General features: G+C 30.5%; 6 protein-coding genes across 9 annotated transcripts in view; 3 read left to right on the top strand and 3 right to left on the bottom strand.

Annotated features, from left to right (window-relative positions):
- Positions 1–254: 254 nt before the first annotated feature.
- Positions 255–3,064, top strand: LOC141533127 (putative cytochrome P450 49a1). The gene is made up of 10 exons (XM_074251826.1): positions 255–538; positions 620–866; positions 952–1,068; positions 1,143–1,219; positions 1,284–1,479; positions 1,549–1,711; positions 1,775–1,944; positions 2,009–2,087; positions 2,149–2,361; positions 2,866–3,064. Exons 1-10 carry the CDS (start codon positions 292–294, stop codon positions 2,971–2,973), a joined length of 1,617 nt encoding a protein of 538 aa, XP_074107927.1. The 5' UTR covers positions 255–291; the 3' UTR covers positions 2,974–3,064.
- Positions 2,972–5,694, bottom strand: Cyp301a1 (Probable cytochrome P450 301a1, mitochondrial). Its single transcript, XM_074251827.1, is given in 11 exon segments — positions 2,972–3,157; positions 3,220–3,423; positions 3,487–3,565; positions 3,630–3,799; positions 3,888–4,050; positions 4,123–4,324; positions 4,382–4,441; positions 4,444–4,457; positions 4,545–4,661; positions 4,735–5,177; positions 5,563–5,694. Coding segments are annotated over 10 exon segments (1,554 nt in total). The 5' UTR covers positions 5,172–5,177; positions 5,563–5,694; the 3' UTR covers positions 2,972–3,049.
- A 623-nt stretch (positions 5,695–6,317) lies between these two features.
- LOC141533095 (uncharacterized) lies at positions 6,318–9,046 on the top strand. Its single transcript, XM_074251785.1, has 3 exons — positions 6,318–6,584; positions 6,694–6,889; positions 6,974–9,046. The coding sequence occupies exons 1-3, from the start codon at positions 6,528–6,530 to the stop codon at positions 8,791–8,793; spliced, it is 2,073 nt and encodes a 690-aa protein (XP_074107886.1). The 5' UTR covers positions 6,318–6,527; the 3' UTR covers positions 8,794–9,046.
- Positions 9,047–9,284: 238 nt separating this feature from the next.
- Positions 9,285–10,751, top strand: Nitfhit (ntrilase and fragile histidine triad fusion protein NitFhit). Of its 4 annotated transcripts, none has more exons than XM_074251828.1 (5): positions 9,285–9,427; positions 9,495–9,636; positions 9,719–10,081; positions 10,150–10,362; positions 10,494–10,751. In XM_074251828.1, the coding sequence occupies exons 1-5, from the start codon at positions 9,378–9,380 to the stop codon at positions 10,650–10,652; spliced, it is 927 nt and encodes a 308-aa protein (XP_074107929.1). In that variant the 5' UTR covers positions 9,285–9,377; the 3' UTR covers positions 10,653–10,751. The 4 variants fall into 4 exon arrangements, with proteins under 4 accessions (XP_074107929.1, XP_074107932.1, XP_074107930.1 ...); XM_074251829.1 differs by having other exon boundaries at positions 9,323–9,427; positions 9,513–9,636; XM_074251831.1 differs by lacking the exon at positions 9,495–9,636 and having other exon boundaries at positions 9,288–9,427.
- Emc3 (ER membrane protein complex subunit 3) lies at positions 10,732–11,760 on the bottom strand. The gene is made up of 3 exons (XM_074251832.1): positions 11,537–11,760; positions 11,195–11,451; positions 10,732–11,112 (listed from the first exon to the last, which is right to left on the bottom strand). The coding sequence occupies exons 1-3, from the start codon at positions 11,683–11,685 to the stop codon at positions 10,739–10,741; spliced, it is 780 nt and encodes a 259-aa protein (XP_074107933.1). The 5' UTR covers positions 11,686–11,760; the 3' UTR covers positions 10,732–10,738.
- A 4,671-nt stretch (positions 11,761–16,431) lies between these two features.
- LOC141533415 (transmembrane 7 superfamily member 3) overlaps positions 16,432–18,674 on the bottom strand; it is a 33,020-nt gene continuing 30,777 nt past the window's right edge. The window contains exon 7 of the mRNA XM_074252305.1: positions 16,432–16,948. Coding sequence (XP_074108406.1) covers positions 16,938–16,948 — 11 coding nt within the window. The 3' untranslated portion in view covers positions 16,432–16,937. The remainder of the gene's footprint in view (positions 16,949–18,674) is intronic.

Below are 18,674 nucleotides of genomic sequence, written 5' to 3'. Positions count from 1 at the left end.
TATTAATTTCCAATTTTAAATTAAAATAAAATATTGATAGATTTAAATTAAAAATACAATCACTTTTCCTCGAGCTCGTAAACTCAGGAGGAGATTTAATATTTCTCCTTCCCAGCAATACAATAGCTTCCCTCCCACTTTGTTTTATAACTTTTATCCGGAGTACTCTTGCTAAGACCTAAAAAGAAACTCAGTACTCAATGGGCTTTTTTAACAATATAACATATAACAGCTCACTGTAACAATAGATTAATTTCCCAACAATTAAATTGTTGTATGTTATAAGTTGTAATGTTCTTAATTGTAAAGTACACTGAACAAATGTTAAAAATTAATTTTTTAAATCTAACTGGAAAATTCCAGTACTTAAAAAACTGTTTATTTGTGAAAAAAGTTAATTATTCAAGCACTACAATAGAAAATTTAACAACAGCAACAGCAGAAGAAGACTATAATTTAGTACGGTCATACAGGGAAATTCCTGGCCCTAAACCAATTCCCTTTCTGGGAAACACATGGCGGTTTATTCCTTACATAGGTAATAAAAATATATTTATTCAATGTGTTATGTTAACTAAAAGTATAAATTTATGACACTTTGAAATTTTGTTTGTAAAAGGTGACTTTAAAATCCAAGAGATCGACAAAGTATCCAAGCGATTGTTCAAACAATATGGTGATATTGTAAAAATAGAAGGTCTTATGGGGAGACCAGATATGGTTTTTCTTTACGATGCAGACGAAATACAGAAAATATTCCGACAAGAAGAAATAATGCCTCATCGTCCCTCTATGCCTTCTCTTAATTACTACAAGCATGTATTGCGCAAAGACTTTTTCAAAAGCAATGCTGGTGTGATTGCTTCGTAAGTCCGAACGCCGCTTTTTATTAACCTTAATTTAATATTTTATAATAAGAAAATGAGAGGTAATTTAAAATCCTTTTTTTAGCCATGGTGAAAGTTGGTATCAATTTCGCAGCAAAGTGCAACAGATAATGCTTCAACCACGAATTGTCAGTTTATATGTCAATGCAATTGAAGAATCGAGCCTTGATTTTATTAAAAGGTTCCAATAACTATTATTTATATTAATTAAAAAAAAAAAAAATCTACTGGAATATAAATAAATTTTATTTACAGAATTGAAAGGATTAAAAATAAAGAAAATCAAGTACCGGATGATTTTTTAAATGAAATAAACAAGTGGTCACTTGAATGTAATATATATTATTTTTATTAATTTAATAATTATAACTTTTATTAATTTATTTATATTATCAGCTATAGCAAAAGTAGCACTCGATTTACGTCTTGGTTGCATGGATCAAGACGCTAATTTTGAAACACAGCAATTAATAGACGCTGTACATACTTTTTTTACCAATATCGGAATACTGGAGTTAAAAATACCCTTTTGGAAATTATTTTACACCCCCAAATATCATGAATACGTTTACGCATTAGATAAACTCTTCAAGTAAATTATTTTCTTGTTTATAGTTAATAAATTATTCATTAATCAATTTAATAATTAATATAATTTTAGCTTTACAATGAAATACACAAAAATAGCGATGGAGAAATCAAAATATAAAGACAAAAGTCGTGAGCTCTCGTTACTGGAGCGTGTACTCGAGATTGATGACAGTAGAGATGGCAATTTGGCATCAGTTCTCGCGCTTGATTTATTCCTAGTAGGAATTGACACTGTAAGTGTTTTAATAGGTCATTTAATTATCATAATAAATATAATTGTTAATTTAAATTAATAGACAGCGACTGCAGTAGGCTCGATTTTGTATCAACTGGCCTTGAATCCAGATAAACAGGGGCGATTGTTTGAAGAGATAAAACGAGAGCTTCCTGATAAAGATATGAAGATTAAACGAAAAGATGTTGATAATTTAAAGTACTTGAAAGCATGCGTCAAAGAAACTTTAAGGTAAATATAGATATAAATATTATCTTTTATTTAGATTAATTTGTTGTTCATATATTTATGTTAGAATGTACCCGGTAGTAATTGGAAATGGACGATGTATGACCAAAGATACTGTGATAAAGGGTTATCACATTCCCAAAGGCGTAAGTTATTTTAAAAATATAAATTAACTTTTATTTAATGGGCGTATTCCTTGACTTTTAGGTTCAAGTGGTTTTTCAACACTATGTAATTAGTAATGAAGAAAGATACTTTAAACAAAGTAACAAGTTCATTCCAGAAAGATGGATGAATTACGATATTAATGATTCACGGCAATGTCATCATTCCTTTGCATCATTACCATTCGGTTTTGGACGACGGATGTGTCTTGGACGACGGTTTGCAGATCTCGAGATAATTGTCGTAATTAGTAAGGTATGTCATTAGAAAGGTCTGTAATTAGGATCCGACATTGACTCATTTTTAGCTTTCAAAAAACTATGATAAAAAAATTAACTAAATTTTATTTTTACTATCTTTTGATAGAAGATAAATATTTAAAATAATTATCCGACTTTACTTATTTTTTAAGTAAAAATTTTAGGTATATTTGACTAGATTGACGATAAAACAGAAAATTTTAATAAACTGGCAAAACTCTTGGACAATGGTTTTAATCCAAAGAGATAATTTAAATTTCTTACCGTAAAATTTTCCAGTAAAAAAAAAAAAAAAAAGCCTTAAAACTTTTGTGTTTAATTTTAAATACAAAGTTTATTTGGTTTTACGAAATAATAAAATAATAATTGTAAAAATTATTTTCTCAGTTCTGCTTTATGATTTTACTATACACGCAATTTCCGGCCTACTAATTTTTATTTAAATAGAAAGTGTGAAGCAGACCTTATAATATATAATACTTATATAATTATTTTTCAGATTATTCAAAAATATCGTCTGGAATACAACTATGAAAAAATGGACTACCACATAAACCCTCTGTACACCCCAAAAGGACCCTTAAGATTAAAATTTATAAAACGATAATTAAAAAATAAAACATTTATTTATTTATTTTATATTTTAAATATAATTCAACAATAATTAATAAGCCAAATATATATTATCTTTTACTTATTTTAAATTTTAAATTTCCATGAGGAGCGTACATAAATGTCACTTTGTAGTTAAGTGGTTCGTAATGATACTCCAGTTTATAATTGCGTATGAGCTAAAAAAATAATTTAAAATTTAATTAAGCAATTTAATTTATAAACTAAGAGAGTTAATTACCTTCGCAAGAAGTACTTGAATCTCCAAATCAGCGAATCGACGTCCTAAACACATTCTCGCGCCGTGTCCGTACGGCAAAGAAGCAAACGGATGAAGTTTTTTATCTTGATTCTCTTTTAACCACCGCTCAGGTTTAAATTCATGGGCATTTTCCACCCATTTTTCCATTTTTCCTGTGACTATCGTCGGAAATACAACTTGAACCTGATAAAAATTTATTTAAATAATTTACAAGTCATCCGTATAATTTTATTAATTATATCTCACCCCTTTAGGTATGTGGTATCCACAAATAACTGTGTCATTTTGTAATGTACGTCCGTTTCCTATTACAGTTGAATAAATTCTGAAAATTAATTTAATCAACAATTAAAAATATTTTTCTAATAAATTAAAACAATTAAAATTACCTAAATACTTCTCGGACAAAAGCTTTGGTATAAGAAGCTTGATCGAGATGTTTCATGGTCAAGGGAACAGAGGGATCCGGTAAGATCGTCTTTAATTCTCTGTAGATTTTTTCCTGCTCTTTTGGCCTCGTCGCTATTTGATAAAGTATCGAGCAAACTGCCATCGAGATCTATCACCGTAAAATTGATTCATTAACTACATCTCAATAAATGTTTTTTTTTTTTTTTTTTTTTTTTTTTTTTTTTTTTTTTACTTACAGTATCGATCCCAACTAAAATAAGATCAAGAGCCAGTATGTATGCTATTTTAGGATCTTTTTCATTGGCTAATATTCTTTCAACGACTGACAACTCGGAATCACTCACGGATTTTTTATTTTTCAGTCTCTCAACGGCTGCATCAATGTATTTCATACAAACTCTAATTAAAATTAAAAATTAAAAATTAATTATTACTACGGATAAAATAATTGAAAAAAAAATAAAGCCATACTCGATAAAGTAATCCATATTTTTGACGTAACGCGACCAGAGACGCGTAGGAATATATCTCCAGTAGGGCGCTTTTAATTCCAACTCTGCAACGTTTCTCAAAGCAAATTTAGCGGCGTTTATTATTTTTTGTGGCTCTGAATTATCTGTTAAATTGTCTTCTAAGCACCCGAGTCTTACATCGAGCGCAACTCTTCCTATACCTTCAAAATAATTTTCCTTACAAATCAATTATTAATTAAAAAACAATTAAAACTTACATTCCAATGCCCATTTATGAATTTCATTATCAAAGTCTGCTGGTACTTCATCTTCTGAATTTTTATTTTATTAATTCTAAAAACAAGTATTTAAATTTATAACAAAAAAAAAAAAAAAAAAAAAAAAAAAAAAAAAAAACTACTCATTAATAAATAAATTTACCGATTAATAAAATCATTAGTAACAACTTCAATAGGTGAAATATATTTTCTGACAGTCTGAGGTTGTAATATTGGCTTTTGTACTCTAGTCCGAAATTCTTTCCACGGCTCTCCATGTCTGAAAGTAAAAACAATTAATTAAAATTTTCCTACTGTATTTATTCTAGTAAAAATAAAAGTAAGAAGCTTACACTCCGACGACGCCACCAAGATCTCCAAAGAAATCTTTGCGGACCTCGCTTTTGTATTTAACAAGACAGGGCATTGAAGGTCTAAAAGGTGTTGGCCCTTCCTGACGATACAATCTCTCAATTTCGTTGACATCGTATACAAAGAGCAGGTCTGGCCTACCTATCAGCCCGGTTAAACGGGTGATTTCACCGTACTGGTCGTAAAAAATTTGGGAAATAGTCGCTACGTCTCCAATTTCAAACTGACCAATAACTGGAAACATTCGCCATGTATTGCCTAATATTGGCAATGGTTTTGGACCAGGTACTTCTTCATAAGGCTTTACATTTGTCTGTACATCATCTTGCAAATATTCTTTAGATGTATTTAATGGTTGATTGCTTATATATCTTATTTTTTCCAGTTTTTTGGCTAAATATGATCGCACTAACGCCATTTCTTCCTGAAAAATAATTTTGTTAAAAAATATTTAAGCTTTTCATTCATATGGAGTATGTGAAATACGCTAACGTTCTTGACCGTCTTTAAAAAGTATAACTATTCATATGACTTTCACCTGTCTGTCTTTCTCTAATTCGAGTTAACACACTTATTATAGTATTTAAAAAAAAAAAAAAAAAAAAAAAAATAATTAAATAAAATAAAAATATTTGAGACAAAGACTGTTAATCTAATGTATTGTTGTAATACGATTGTCGTAAAATAAAATAAAAAAATCCCGTTATTATTTGCATAAACAATTTTTTTAGGTATTAAATATTTGGTTTAACGCATTGTTTATTTATTTTTATCAGTAAATCAAAAAAAAAAGTAAAAGTAAAACTCACTATTGAAGACAAATTGATATATTATTTAACAATAAAGTTTTTTTAAACCATACGAGTGTTTGCTACTCATACGGGCTCTTGATATCTACTAGACATACGAGTTGAAGTATAAAAAATTATCAAGGAGATCCCACCTTTCACTTCCACTTCCCCATATGTTATAAATTTATTTAAGAAGCGTCAGCGAATAATGTTTTATTTTTATTAAAGAAGATATTGATGAGCTTGCCAATGGACTTTTAATTTATTTATTTTTTTTTTTTTTTTCCACCTAACACTTACTCAAATTACAATACAACTAAATGTAATAGTATAATGTTTTTAATGAGTATTTTCATTAAATATACATTTTAGTTAAAGCCCGGCGACAGAATTTTCCGATGAAGAAAGTTAAAACCCAAGGAAGAAAAATTGAAATTTTATTACCTGAAGCGTCATGGTCTACAAATAATTTATGATAATTCCATAGACCATTGGGTTTATTTTCGCCTATACTTAAACCATAAATACTTCCTCTTTAATCCAATTAGTGTAAGTGTAAGTGTGAAAGACAGTTTGTACAAGAAATTCATTACTTCCAACAAAAAAACCTAAAAATTTTTCAAGGTCTCATTGCAGACCCTCGTACTTGAAATATTATTACCTGAGTCTCGAGTACGGTGAGATTAGGAGCTGGCTTGTTATTGGTCAGAAAAATTTTCTTACCTTTATGTCACCCCTACTCCTACAATTTGTTAAGTACAGTCTAATATTGCTTCCAGGCTTAACTTCCGCAAGAAAATGATCAGTTTTTTTAAAGTCTTCAAACAGTATTGATTGTAACTCCAGTTCTTAAAGAATTATAAAATTTCTTCAGTAACTAAATTACCCGAAAATATTGTCTAAAGTTATAACTATTAAGTAAAATTGTGAATTATTTATATTTGTGATTATTCAAGTGGTGAATATTTATTAAAATAATTACAATGGCTGATTCAACAAGTTGGATTAAAAAAAATATGTTTGATTCTCCGGATGTCAAGGTAAATTTTTAATAAACAATCTAATTTTATTTTTTTATAAATTAATAAAGTTTGCTAATTTATTTTTACAAGTGAATAATTTTATTAATTTAATTTTTTAATATTATAGAGTAAAGTAAACCGGCGAATGTTAACTGAAGCCGAAGTAAGAGTCCAGAAATCATTAGAAAGATTATCGATACCCGAATGGTATTTGAATAGTTCATCTAAGCCACCGAAAATAATGCTGAGAAATTATCCAGATTTACGTTTAGGTTGGCGGACTTCATCCGGCAAATCACCCATGCAGTTCCACAAATTAAGTGGTAAGTTTTAAAAAAATATTTATTTTATTAAATTATTTCAGTAAATAAAAAGATAAAATTTTCATAAAATTATTTTAATTACAGATTCTCACGATAGACGATTTAGTATGAACACGTCATATCCGACTCCAAAACCAATGCACGTGGTTAATAATAATAATAATAATAATAATAATAACCACAACCAAACCGTAGGAGTCTTGCTTGAAACATCATTTGACCAGCGTATGAAAGCGCAACCACTAAAACCACCAAAACCACCCGTAAGAAAGATAAAAACCAACATCAGCAAAACTTTTCCAAAACTATCACCATCTCGGAAAATAGAAAACATCAACATTGTCTTCCCTCCGAAAAAAGTCGAGTTGGAGAAAAGCCGAACCACCGATCCACCGTCTCAGACTTCCTCTGAGGGGCTCACCAATTCGAGCAAACAAGTAACCAACTCCGGGAAAATCAAAACCCCTCAGCTCTACAATACTGGGATGATCGACGAAGTGACATTGAGTACTACACCCTACGACAGCGACCCGTCGTTTAACTTTGTCGATAAAAATTTGAAAAATAAATTTTCTACGTACCTCCATCTCTGTCCAGTTGACTCTAAATCTGAGAGTTCTCTGATGCCAATTGAAGAGACCAGTGAAGGAAGCTCCAGACCAACAACACCTTCGCCGACGCTCAACGAGACATTTTTGATAACTAACAGAAAGTCTACAACTTTGGAGAAAATTATTAACTCTGAGCGACCTAAACGGCCCAACAAATTGGTCCTAGAAATCATGGAGACTTTAAAGAAGAAGACTTTTAATAAAAACGACTCTGAAAATAATTCTGACCAGCCACGGGAGAAAATTCAGCCGATAAAAACTGTAGTCAGTATTGCAAGATCAAAAGCTAAATGTTTCCAAGCCAATCCGAAACCGACTGGAGTTAATTTGAAACCAACTGAAGCTGAAATTTTTAGAAGAAAAATTATTGAAGAAAAGAAACGCGAGTATTATACTAAATTGGCTTATTTGGAGAAACTTAAGAAGATGCGTGGTATTCCTACTGGAGAAAAAATTCAAAACTCCAGTGAAAATAATAGAAATTCTGTACAAAACAAACAACAAACTCCAAAAGAAAAAGCCCCGGCTAAAATCGTTGATAATGATCCAAACCTATCTTACAGTAAGCGTACTCCATGCAGAGAAACTACTGAGTCTCTTAAACTCTACAGCGCTAGAAGAGGAATAAGATATACCAGCTCTCCTGTACGTCAACCTTCCAGAAGAGAAGAGGAAGAAGAATATCAAGACGAGTATAACAACTCTGGACTTCTCCAGGACATTATCGATGAGTTTCGTAACAAGTGCCGAGTTTCCCATAAGCTAAAATCAATTCCGGGGTCTCGCAACTTTGTCAAGAAGCTGGTTGACGTTTTGGAGCAAAGTATTGATCAGAGTTGCAACGTATCTTTTATTTCTTCTGTTCATCCGGCTGACGATGGAAATGAAATCGACCTCAGCGACCACGAGAGTATTTACAATACAAACTCAACCAATCTTTCACTGAAAAATTATGACAGTGACGTGTACATTTCCTCGGCCTCGCCTGACATAAACTGGAGCACCGTGGCCAACACTGGCGCTCATTCCATTGAGGATGAAGATGTCTTCTGGATTCCGCTTCCCAAGAAGCCGTTGCCCAGACCTCAAGATTCATTCATCAGTCCTTCTAATGCCCGTAACAAATACGTCAAGCCTCTCTACAATTCAAAGTCTTCTAGAGAACCAGAATATTCTTCTCACTTAAGCCCCTCAAAGCATCATGAAATTCAGGGCTCTTATAATTATGACGCTCAGCGACAAATTTGGACTTCGACTTTAAATCATCCTAATGGAAAAAAATCACACAAGTGAAATTATCAATAAATTTTGTAAACTTTGTAAATAAGTCATTTTATTTAAAATATGTGGTACATTTTAATTATTAATGTATTTTATATTAGCTATTTAAATACTTGTATATGTAATTTTATTTTTAGGAAAATAATTATCAGTTTAAACAAATGCTCCAAGTAATTATTACATAAACTTTAGGATTGCTTTTATATTATTATTATTTTGTACTGATATTTTTTATTATAAACAAAAATAAATAAACCAATAATTTCATTAATCTAAGGCTTTTTTTTATTTTTTTTTATTAATTAAATTAGAAATAAAAAAATATTGAAAAAACAAAAAAAAAAAATTCCACAGATAATTATTAATTTTTTTTCAATAAAGATTTTTAATAAAATAAATTATAAAAATTTTCAAATGTTAATTCTACGCGCGCGCCTTAATTTTGACCAATAATAAATCGAAAATATTAATTTCAAGTTTCAACACATAAGCGCTCAAGCGCTCAAGTCGTTGGTATTTATTTTTTCATATTAACAATTTTATAAAAATTTTTATCTATTAATTTAATCGTTATCTTAATTTTATATCTAGAAAAAATGACCAGAGTCTCATCAACATTATTATTGGTGTCAAATAATTTATTCAAGTAAGTAAATAAAATTATTATCTGTTATATATTAATTAAAAAATTGAAATATAATAAAAAATTCTAGTAAAATTACAATACATAGACTAATGTCAACAATAATGAATCCTTTGGTGGCTGTATGTCAGATGACATCCACGGAAAATAAAGAAAAAAATTATTCAATCGTTGAGGATCTTGTCATTGAAGCTAAGCAACGTCAAGCATGTGTAATTCATATTATTCATATAGGTAAAATAATTATTTATAGAATCAGCTTCTGAACAGAAAAAAAAAATTTTTTCATTTCAGATGGCATTTTTTCCTGAAGCTTGTGATTATTTAGCAGACAATAGAAAAGACATTGTAGCAATGAGCGAGTCCCAAGACGGCCTGATCATGTCAAAATACAAGCAACTAGCTCAACAGCAAGACATTTGGTTGTCTCTCGGTGGATTGCATGAAAAACGGAGTGACAATTCTGAGAAGATATCAAACACTCATGTTGTAATAAATAATAAAGGAACAATCGTCGCTTCTTATAGAAAAATTCATTTATTTGACATGGACAATAAAGAAACTGGTGTCAGGTTGATGGAGTCTGATTACGTAATCGCTGGAGATAAAATTGTAGATCCTGTAGACACTCCAGCTGGCAAAATCGGACTCAGTATCGTATCCTTTGTATTATAATTTAATTTTGACAGATAAAATAAATTACTGTCCTTAATTTGAGTATCCAGTGCTACGATATGCGCTTTCCAGAGTTGTCATTAGCGTTACGTAATTCTGGAGCTGAAATATTAACATACCCATCAGCGTTTACTTATCAAACGGGTGCTGGACACTGGGAAGTCTTGCTGCGCTCGAGGGCTATTGAAAATCAATGTTACGTTATTGCTGCTGCTCAAACTGGTGCTCATAATAAAAAGCGCATCAGTTGGGGCCATTCTATGGTAATTAATTAATTAATTAATTAATTTATTTATTTATTATTTTTTAGGAATTAAAATTTAATTAAATAATTTCCAACAAATTTTTCACAGTAAAAATTAATTATATGTTTATTAATAAATTTAAATAACAGATTTTAGATCCTTGGGGAACAGTAATAGCACAATGTTCAGAAAAAACAGGAATTGCAATTGGTGAAATAGATTTAAAATTACTTAATAAAATACGTGACAATATGCCATGCAATAAACATCGACAAACAGATTTGTACCCTTCAATAAACATTAACTAATTAATCACACAAATAATAATTTATATTATTATTATTATTATTATTATTATTATTATTATTATTATTACTGTTAAATAAATTGACTATCAATGATTTCTACTTTGATGATAAATATTGTCACTAGTGTCTCCTTTTATTTGACTACCGGTGAGCTCTAAGTCAACTCCACTCAGAGCCCAGTTGTGCTCGCAAATTTCTAGCGCTTCCCATTCGGATTTAAACGCTGCTTTTGGATCTGGAGGCATCGACATAGCTGCTCCAGACACTTGATCTTGCAAAACTCGAGAAGTATCAGCTGCATTATTTTCTCCAAGCACTAGAGTGTAGATCGAACGGAGTCCAAATACGTTGAGGAAGTACCAAGAAGCCGAGGACACCCACGCAGCGTCTAAAGTCAGCAATTCTATTCCTCTTTGGAGCATGGGTTTAAATCTCAGCGTCAGTGGGAATGGAACTTTTGCTTTAAAATATCAATTATTTATTTATATGCTCCAATAATTTATAATTAATAATATAAAATTTTTCTTTATAAATGAACTTACTGGTAACAAATCCGGAAAACATCCAATTAATCCAGCCACCGATCAGTACCATGGGTAGTACGTTTGTGACGTTACCCTTCAACATATCAGTCATCATACTGGGATCAGTCATTGGATTCTGTGACACTGGAGCTCGCTTTTGGGTTTTGAAATAACCAGTTTCTTCATTATTAAAAAAATGCCTTCGCACCAAAAATGCAGACTTGGGAATGTACTGGCCGTTTTCACGCAATAATCTCGATCTGATCATCACCTGACTATTTAAATAAACAATATTTATATATTTATATTATTGATTGATTTACATTGGGGGAGTTGATGAGGGAGTAAAATGACACGTACCTGTCTTGAACCTGATGAATTTCAACTTTTTTCTGAGATGCAAGTAAAATAGACACATAGTGGCGAACTATTCCAACTAAAAATGTTATCACGACTATTGGCAGAAACACCCATCCTCGAATATTTGGGTCTAGCAATAATTCTGCCATTGTTATTAATTTTTTTTTTTTTTTTTTTTTTAATTTAATTTCATACTAATATACAGACACCTTCTAGGTTACATGTATTTTATACTGCTTTGATTAAAATCAATCCAATAGAGGGCGTTGATAGATAATAGATTTTTGTCTGGAGAGCGTTTATTTTATCGGATGTCGGCAGTAGAAAGTGCTGGCTATCATCAGAGCAGCACAAATGATATATATTATTCCAAGTACCCTGATAGCCAGCGCTTTCTCAGTAAGTGTTTACTCCCAGCAGTTACGGTTAAGTTATACATCAAGTTGGCGGTAATTCTTCACTCAACAACAGTTGTAAGCAAATTGACAGAAATCTACGGCCGCAACTTGAATACAAGTTAACAATCAAACTTGTAGTTAAATTTCCTTTCAATTTTACTACAATTTGAAGGAAATACTTGTACAGCAAGTTTTGACGTCTATTTGCAGAGTAAGTTATAGGTAACTAATAGGTAATCGCTCGCTTTGCCAACTCTTTCCGTCAAGTTTGCTTCAAATTGCGGACGTAGATTGACAGTAAGTTATAGGTAAGGTGGCTATCAGGGGTGTTGAACAGAAAGTGTGGCTATCAGGGTATGGTCAAAATATGAGTGCATAACAACGGGCGGTTAGCCAGTTACCAATTGATTTTTCTTCTAGGCCGGTAAAGTGATGAAGCAAAGTTAGTCTTAAGCAGCAAAAGATAGCGGCAGCAAATTGATTCTACCGAAAATTTTAAGCAAGCAGAAATAAATGATTACTGTAAGTAAATAATGATATGAAAATTATTAAATAATTAAATCTGACACTGTGTTTTATTACAGAAAAAATCAAGTCATCCTGAAATTGTCAACAGAAAAACTTTTAAACAAGACTTAATATGTTGTAAAATGATAAGGTAAGACAAAAATTGCCATTTTTCGTCCAAAGGGGAAAAAAATAATTTCCAAAAGTTTGCATTTGTTTTTCATTATAATTTTGGATTGTAATTCATATGTTAAAACTTTTGAATTGATAATACGAGTCATAAAACAAGGTAATGAAGACGAGAGGATTGAATCAGCTGGCCGTAGCGAATTTTTCTCGCCAGAGGGGTCTTGTAAAACTTTCAAGAGTCAGTCGAGATCAGTTCGAGAGCCCGAAGCCCTGAACCCTAAAGTTATGCACTTTGATCCCCTCAAGTGTCCCATCCATTTGTACATACAAAAATTCAGCAGTCAATCATCATTTTTGACGCCCATTTCCTTGCCCGTGATAAAACCCCGTTACTCTCTCTCCATTATTCTCTATCATTGTGTCAAACATTAATAATATTTTCATTATTATCATTATTATAATTATTATTGTGTTACGTAAGGGTGTTTGGTTGTTGTCATTGAGGGAGGATTTTCAACATCTCATCGTATAATATCGTATAACATCGTATTAATTTGAGTAGGACCCTTACTGTAACTAATCAAACAGTTTTACATATTGAAGGATATTTTTTGATGGCACTAATAATTCATACTATTTATTTTTCAATAATCAAAACAACAAAAGTTTAAAATAAAAAAATAAATTGTATTATGCTCTTAAGAAAGTGAATTTACGAGCATTTGTAATACCTTCCCCTTACCGCAAGCCGTAATTAAATGGTAGATTATTCGGAAGAGCTGGACAAAGGTGATGCGCCGTGACTCAGAGGCTCTTTATGCCAAGAATCGCAGATATCTCTGGACAATGTGCTCGTCAGCGCTTACATACATTTATCTTGCATTATGCTGAATCAAATGAGCAACTAAGCGGTCTGTTGGCTGGCTGGCTGGCTGGCTGGCTGGCTGGCTGGCTGGCTGGCAACTTCAACTTCCGAGAGTATAGAATGTCTGACCGCGACTACTCAGGTGGTGGATCCTCCTCTTTTATAGATTTAACATTCTATCTACATGGATGAGATCTTTAGCCACATTTACCAAAGATTCTTCATTACCTTAAATTCAAACGCAAATATTTGCCAGTATTTTTTATTTCAAAAATTCCATTTATAAATAATAAAATTAAATGTCCATCATTCAATAAAGTCGTAAAAAAATTTTCACCTAAATGATATTTTTAAACTCGAGTGTATTATTAGACATCCCGTTTCCCATATAAATAAAATTATCACTTTAAGGTAACAAATAAAAATTATTATTATTATAGATTTCGAGACTGAAAAGTGATGCCAGTCAATATTTTCTTTTTAAGCGAAACCCCGGGTCTCTCTCCGTCTCTATTATATGTTTCAGAATGACTACAAAAATCTATTATCATAGCTCGTGTCCACTTATATTCAATACAGGTGTACATTTACTTTTCAACTACTGTATTATAGTAGAATCATTTATATAGTCCAGCGATTCATCATTTACCATTCAGCAGCAACAGTCATTGACTAAATTTTATGCTACTGATTTAAAATATGTCTACAATTTACAAAGTTAACTGTAACTATTAAAATTTTTAAGTATGCAACATAAGTACCTACAATATAATCTCGATATATATATTTGTAAATTAATACAGTATAGATATATAAAGCGAAAAGGTGAATGAAAAAAATTTTAACAAAAGCGTCATTGTATTGAAGATTTTTTTTTGTGAATAGTCATGTCCTCTGTCGCTTTTTTCCTGTTGTCATGACAATGATCGTACCTGAATGATATATATGTGTATATAAAGTATGGATCTATAAAGAGGACAAAGAGTCCATTTGTCAAGCGGGTCTATCGATGAGCACTTGATGTGAGATCTAAGGTCTAAATCGTTCTGCAAATTTCTGTTGAAATGTTACGGCATAACTTTTTGGATATCCTGGGGATCTCCATCGAGATGACCGGTAGATTTTCTAACTTTTTTTGTAACTTATGCTCACTCAGCTGTAAATAATTGTTACGGACTTGTGAAGAAAAAAATAAAATAAAGTTAAGAATAGATAAATTTTTATTTTGAATTATTTTTAACTTGTTGAGTGGGATCTTTAAGTAAAATAATAATAATAATAATAATAATAATAATAATAATAATAATAATAATAATAATAATAATAATAATAATAATAATAATAATAATAATAATAATAATAATAATAATAATAATAATAATAATAATAATAATAATAATAATAATAATAATAATAATAATAATAATAATAATAATAATAATAATAATAATAATAATAATAATAATAATAATAATAATAATAATAATGGTGATGGTTGTTTGGATGTGTGTGGGTTGTTTAGAAAGCTGTATACTATACAGCAATTGTGCAATCTCACTGATGGTTACTCATCTGTTACAGTTGCAAAGCCAGTTCCCGCATCACGTCCTTTGTCCTCGGATATGCCGATTGTGCCTTTGATGCACGAGACTAATGAGCATTGATCATCTACCTTCATTATTGTACTGCTGTTTCCTATTTAAAATTATTTCTATTTATTTAAATAACTCAAGAAATTTTTCAGGTTTAATAATATTTTTTTAAATTTTAAATTTTAATCAACTTTTTAGCCTGAAAATCTTGTAGAGGAGATGCAAAAACTATTGAATAGGTATATAATATATAATAATCATTATAAATAAATTTATCAGGAGTTTTAAAGCCTAATCCGCGTACAGCGCGCAATTTAAATTTATAGTTAAGAGTGTAGGCTGCTATTCAGTAAACTAAAAGGGTCCATATCATAATCGAGTAGTATTTTTATACGCTGTTTACAAACAGCTTGTCGTCACTGTATCAAGAGTCAAACCGAGGGTGGTTGAGCGCGGGGGCACCCGAGGGAGAAGATTCACAACTTTTAGAACGATAGAGAACGAGGACGAGTTGAGTTTGGGGTGAAATAACACATGAAGAGACGGAAAAGGGAGTTTTATCGCACAGTAGGGGATGAAACGCTCCTCGGGATCTCGAATTGGAGGTGGAGGAGCAGGAGCATATATATATACAGTAATACAAATAGGATAGTTTTGTTACCCTCGGTCGTCTCAAGCAATCTAATACAACGACGGGGTGATTTGTCCGCTTAAGGCTAAATGCTCTTATGCCATTCTGCTGCCCATCTATATAAAATCTATCTATTAATTTATATCTGCGTAAACTTTGAACCTCCGTGTAAAACTTTAATATTTATAGTGACAATACAGATGCCGGCAAGTGCTGTAACATCAAAGCCTCTATTATTAATTTAAATCAAACTGTTGCGGTATTATTTCTATAAAAAAAAAAAAAAAAAAAAAAAAAATGAAATATTTAATAATAAATAATATAATAACTTTAATTATTAAAAATATCGAAATAGTAATATCGTATTTCAGAGATTAGAAGAATTGGCTGACAATGATGATACAGAGAATGAGATTTATCGACAACACACAACAGGTCTGAGGAAATCCCCCGGCAACTGGTTTCGGCAATTCGATATTATTATTTGTCACCCACTGAGTCAGGTAGATCATCTCAGGTTTAGCGGACTTGAGTCCCAGCCCATGCTCGTGCTCTTCTTCTCTTGCTGGACAGAATAGATCCCGAAAGAAGAGTTTAAAAAAAAGTAAAGAAAACAGAGATTATGTGTATCCAAATATCCAAGTCCTAGGATATATTATAACTCGGTATAAGTATTACCAGACCATCCGAGAATAATACGCGGTCCTTTTTTCCTTTTCTTATTTTAACATCAAAGTAACTAATAATAAAAAAAGAACAATCTATCATATCACACTTGCTTTTTTATTATTAATATATATGTATTTTTTACAGTTCCAACAATAAAAAAAAATTAATTATATTTAACGAGTTGAGATTTTATCATCATTTTTATAATATTTGAAAAGGATTACGGTTAATTCGGAAAATGTTTAAAACGATTGTCTTGGCCGAGCTTTCTAAACTTTAGACTTAAAGAGTTACAGACACGCCTTTTAGTTAAGATTATCTAAATCTCAGATTAAAGTTATCGTTTTTTTTTTTCCTTTTTCGGTCATCCTATTTAAAATATTTTTATTTACTAATAGACTTATTTAATTAAATTACAAACTGTGTTTAAATATTTAGATATTTACAATAATTAAAAATAAAATAAAGATTTATAATTGATTTTTTTTTATTGGATGATACTACCGCGATAGATAAGAGACTGAATCTTTCCTCTCGGCATAATACCTCGTTGACACAATGATGAATCGATAGATCGCTGTCAGGTAGATGTTAATATTCCTTTCACACGTCAAACCTTTCCTTTAACAAACAAAAAATTTCTTTAAGCAAATTAATAAATTCATATATATGGTTAGTTAATTTTTTTTTTAACTCCAATTTGGTTATTTAAAAAAAAAAAAAAAAAAAAAAAAAAAAAAAAAAAAAATACAAACTAATCCGTTAATTGTAATCTCTCTAAAATCTCTAAATACTTTGGTCTCGAGTTTAAACCGCTAAAAAAATTAACAAGAGGTAAATAATATCCTGTGGCTATAATATTGTCGGACAAAGAGGATTTAACGTTTTTCCTATTTAACAATTTACTTTTTTCAGAGAGTTCAAAAGTTGGACAGAAAATTTTAAAAATTAAGAATGAAAATAGATAATACTTTCACTGACAACTTTTCACTGCCAGTTACTTACTATTTCTTCATTATCTTTTGCATAGAGAACACCGAAGTGACTCATTGGTATTATATTATTATATTCATTGTAGAGAAGACCTCGTTACCGACTTTATGTCAGTTAATGAACTCATCACCTATCTGTACATGTGTATTCAGTATAGTTACAGTTATACTTTTTTGAATAGACACGTGCGAAAACTTTTATTATTTCAACATGTAATTTATTTCTTTAATCTTACATATTCTTTCTAGTCAACCCTTTAAATTATATATTGAAATAAAATATACAGACATACTTTTAAAAAGTTTTAAAAATGATTAGATGTCGGCAAATATTTGAAATAAAAAAAAAATTCGGTTAGCGTTGTAATTAATTGTCAAGCTTAAGCAAAATAATATAATACATAAAGTTGTTGCCGATTAGAGAGTCCTGAGAGATGTAGCTGGGGTATGATGGATGAGAGAGCGGCTATTTTATGTGATCGACATGATCGCTCCGAACGGTGTGGTCCTGAACTTCTATACAAGGATAACTTTTATAATTTTTGTTACTTTTTAAGTATATTATATATATTATATAAATTTTATTTATTTTTCCGTCTTTTATCTGTCCATCGTTGGTCTGACGGCGAGTTCTTGAGTTCTTTACTCCTCTCTGTCACCGTTGTCATGTGCCCGAACATCACATATACACATTGCCACGTCCGCAACATGCTGAGTACGAGAGTTAAAAGAGAACCTGACGGCTCCAGGTGCCAATCATTGAATTTAAATATATAATAACAGCCTATATAGAAGAAATTCCCAGATTATTTTCTTATTTATTTTTTTGTTTTGTTTTGTTTTCTATCAAGATACACAAAAGATAGACGGAGACCTGAGAGATCCCCCGCTAGCGCTAATTAATAAAATATTCAATTTTTAAATATTTATTTCTTTACGATTAAAAAAAAATTAAAAAAAATAATTGTTTTTAGTTGTTCTTCCGTGGCAATAACTTCAATCAATAGCTATGCAACACGAAACTTTAAATTATTGTTCGGACATTTAATGACCGTATGAATAAATTCATTCATGTAACATTTATAATTTATTAAGACTGACGGGAATAAACCAGTAGCTCATCCAAATCATCTCGTTTCTTCATGCATGTTAAATAATAATTTTAACTTAATACTTTACATTACCTGTTAAACTCTTTTTTTTTTTTAAGAAAAATTATCTCCATTAGCTCCTGTTGAAGAATAGATTAATAGCGCTACATCTTCATTCCTTTATTATTATTATTATTATTATTATTATTATTATTATTATTATTATTATTATTATTATTATATAATATTCTGTAATAAATATAT

This window comes from Cotesia typhae, unplaced genomic scaffold (assembly GCF_013202065.1).
Source record: "Cotesia typhae breed Kobodo isofemale line unplaced genomic scaffold, CoteBio_Ctyphae contig_83, whole genome shotgun sequence".
NCBI classification, from domain to species: Eukaryota; Metazoa; Arthropoda; class Insecta; order Hymenoptera; family Braconidae; genus Cotesia; species Cotesia typhae.
This window is presented reverse-complemented; position numbering and strand designations above follow the sequence as displayed.

Excerpts from the sequence above, each read along its gene's own strand:
- LOC141533127 (XM_074251826.1), top strand. The coding sequence starts at position 292 with ATGTTCTTAATTGTAAAGTACACTGAACAAATGTTAAAAATTAATTTT. Across the intron at positions 1,220-1,283 it reads AAACAAGTGGTCACTTGAAT|CTATAGCAAAAGTAGCACTC; the intron begins GTAATATATATT and ends TTATATTATCAG. Across the intron at positions 2,088-2,148 it reads GTTATCACATTCCCAAAGGC|GTTCAAGTGGTTTTTCAACA; the intron begins GTAAGTTATTTT and ends CTTGACTTTTAG.
- LOC141533095 (XM_074251785.1), top strand. The coding sequence starts at position 6,528 with ATGGCTGATTCAACAAGTTGGATTAAAAAAAATATGTTTGATTCTCCG. Across the intron at positions 6,585-6,693 it reads TTGATTCTCCGGATGTCAAG|AGTAAAGTAAACCGGCGAAT; the intron begins GTAAATTTTTAA and ends TTAATATTATAG. Across the intron at positions 6,890-6,973 it reads GCAGTTCCACAAATTAAGTG|ATTCTCACGATAGACGATTT; the intron begins GTAAGTTTTAAA and ends TTTTAATTACAG.
- Nitfhit (XM_074251828.1), top strand. The coding sequence starts at position 9,378 with ATGACCAGAGTCTCATCAACATTATTATTGGTGTCAAATAATTTATTC. Across the intron at positions 9,428-9,494 it reads GTGTCAAATAATTTATTCAA|TAAAATTACAATACATAGAC; the intron begins GTAAGTAAATAA and ends AAAAAATTCTAG. Across the intron at positions 10,363-10,493 it reads TCAGTTGGGGCCATTCTATG|ATTTTAGATCCTTGGGGAAC; the intron begins GTAATTAATTAA and ends TTTAAATAACAG.
- Emc3 (XM_074251832.1), bottom strand. The coding sequence starts at position 11,685 with ATGGCAGAATTATTGCTAGACCCAAATATTCGAGGATGGGTGTTTCTG. Across the intron at positions 11,452-11,536 it reads ATTCATCAGGTTCAAGACAG|TCAGGTGATGATCAGATCGA; the intron begins GTACGTGTCATT and ends TTATTTAAATAG. Across the intron at positions 11,113-11,194 it reads GTTTTCCGGATTTGTTACCA|CAAAAGTTCCATTCCCACTG; the intron begins GTAAGTTCATTT and ends GATATTTTAAAG.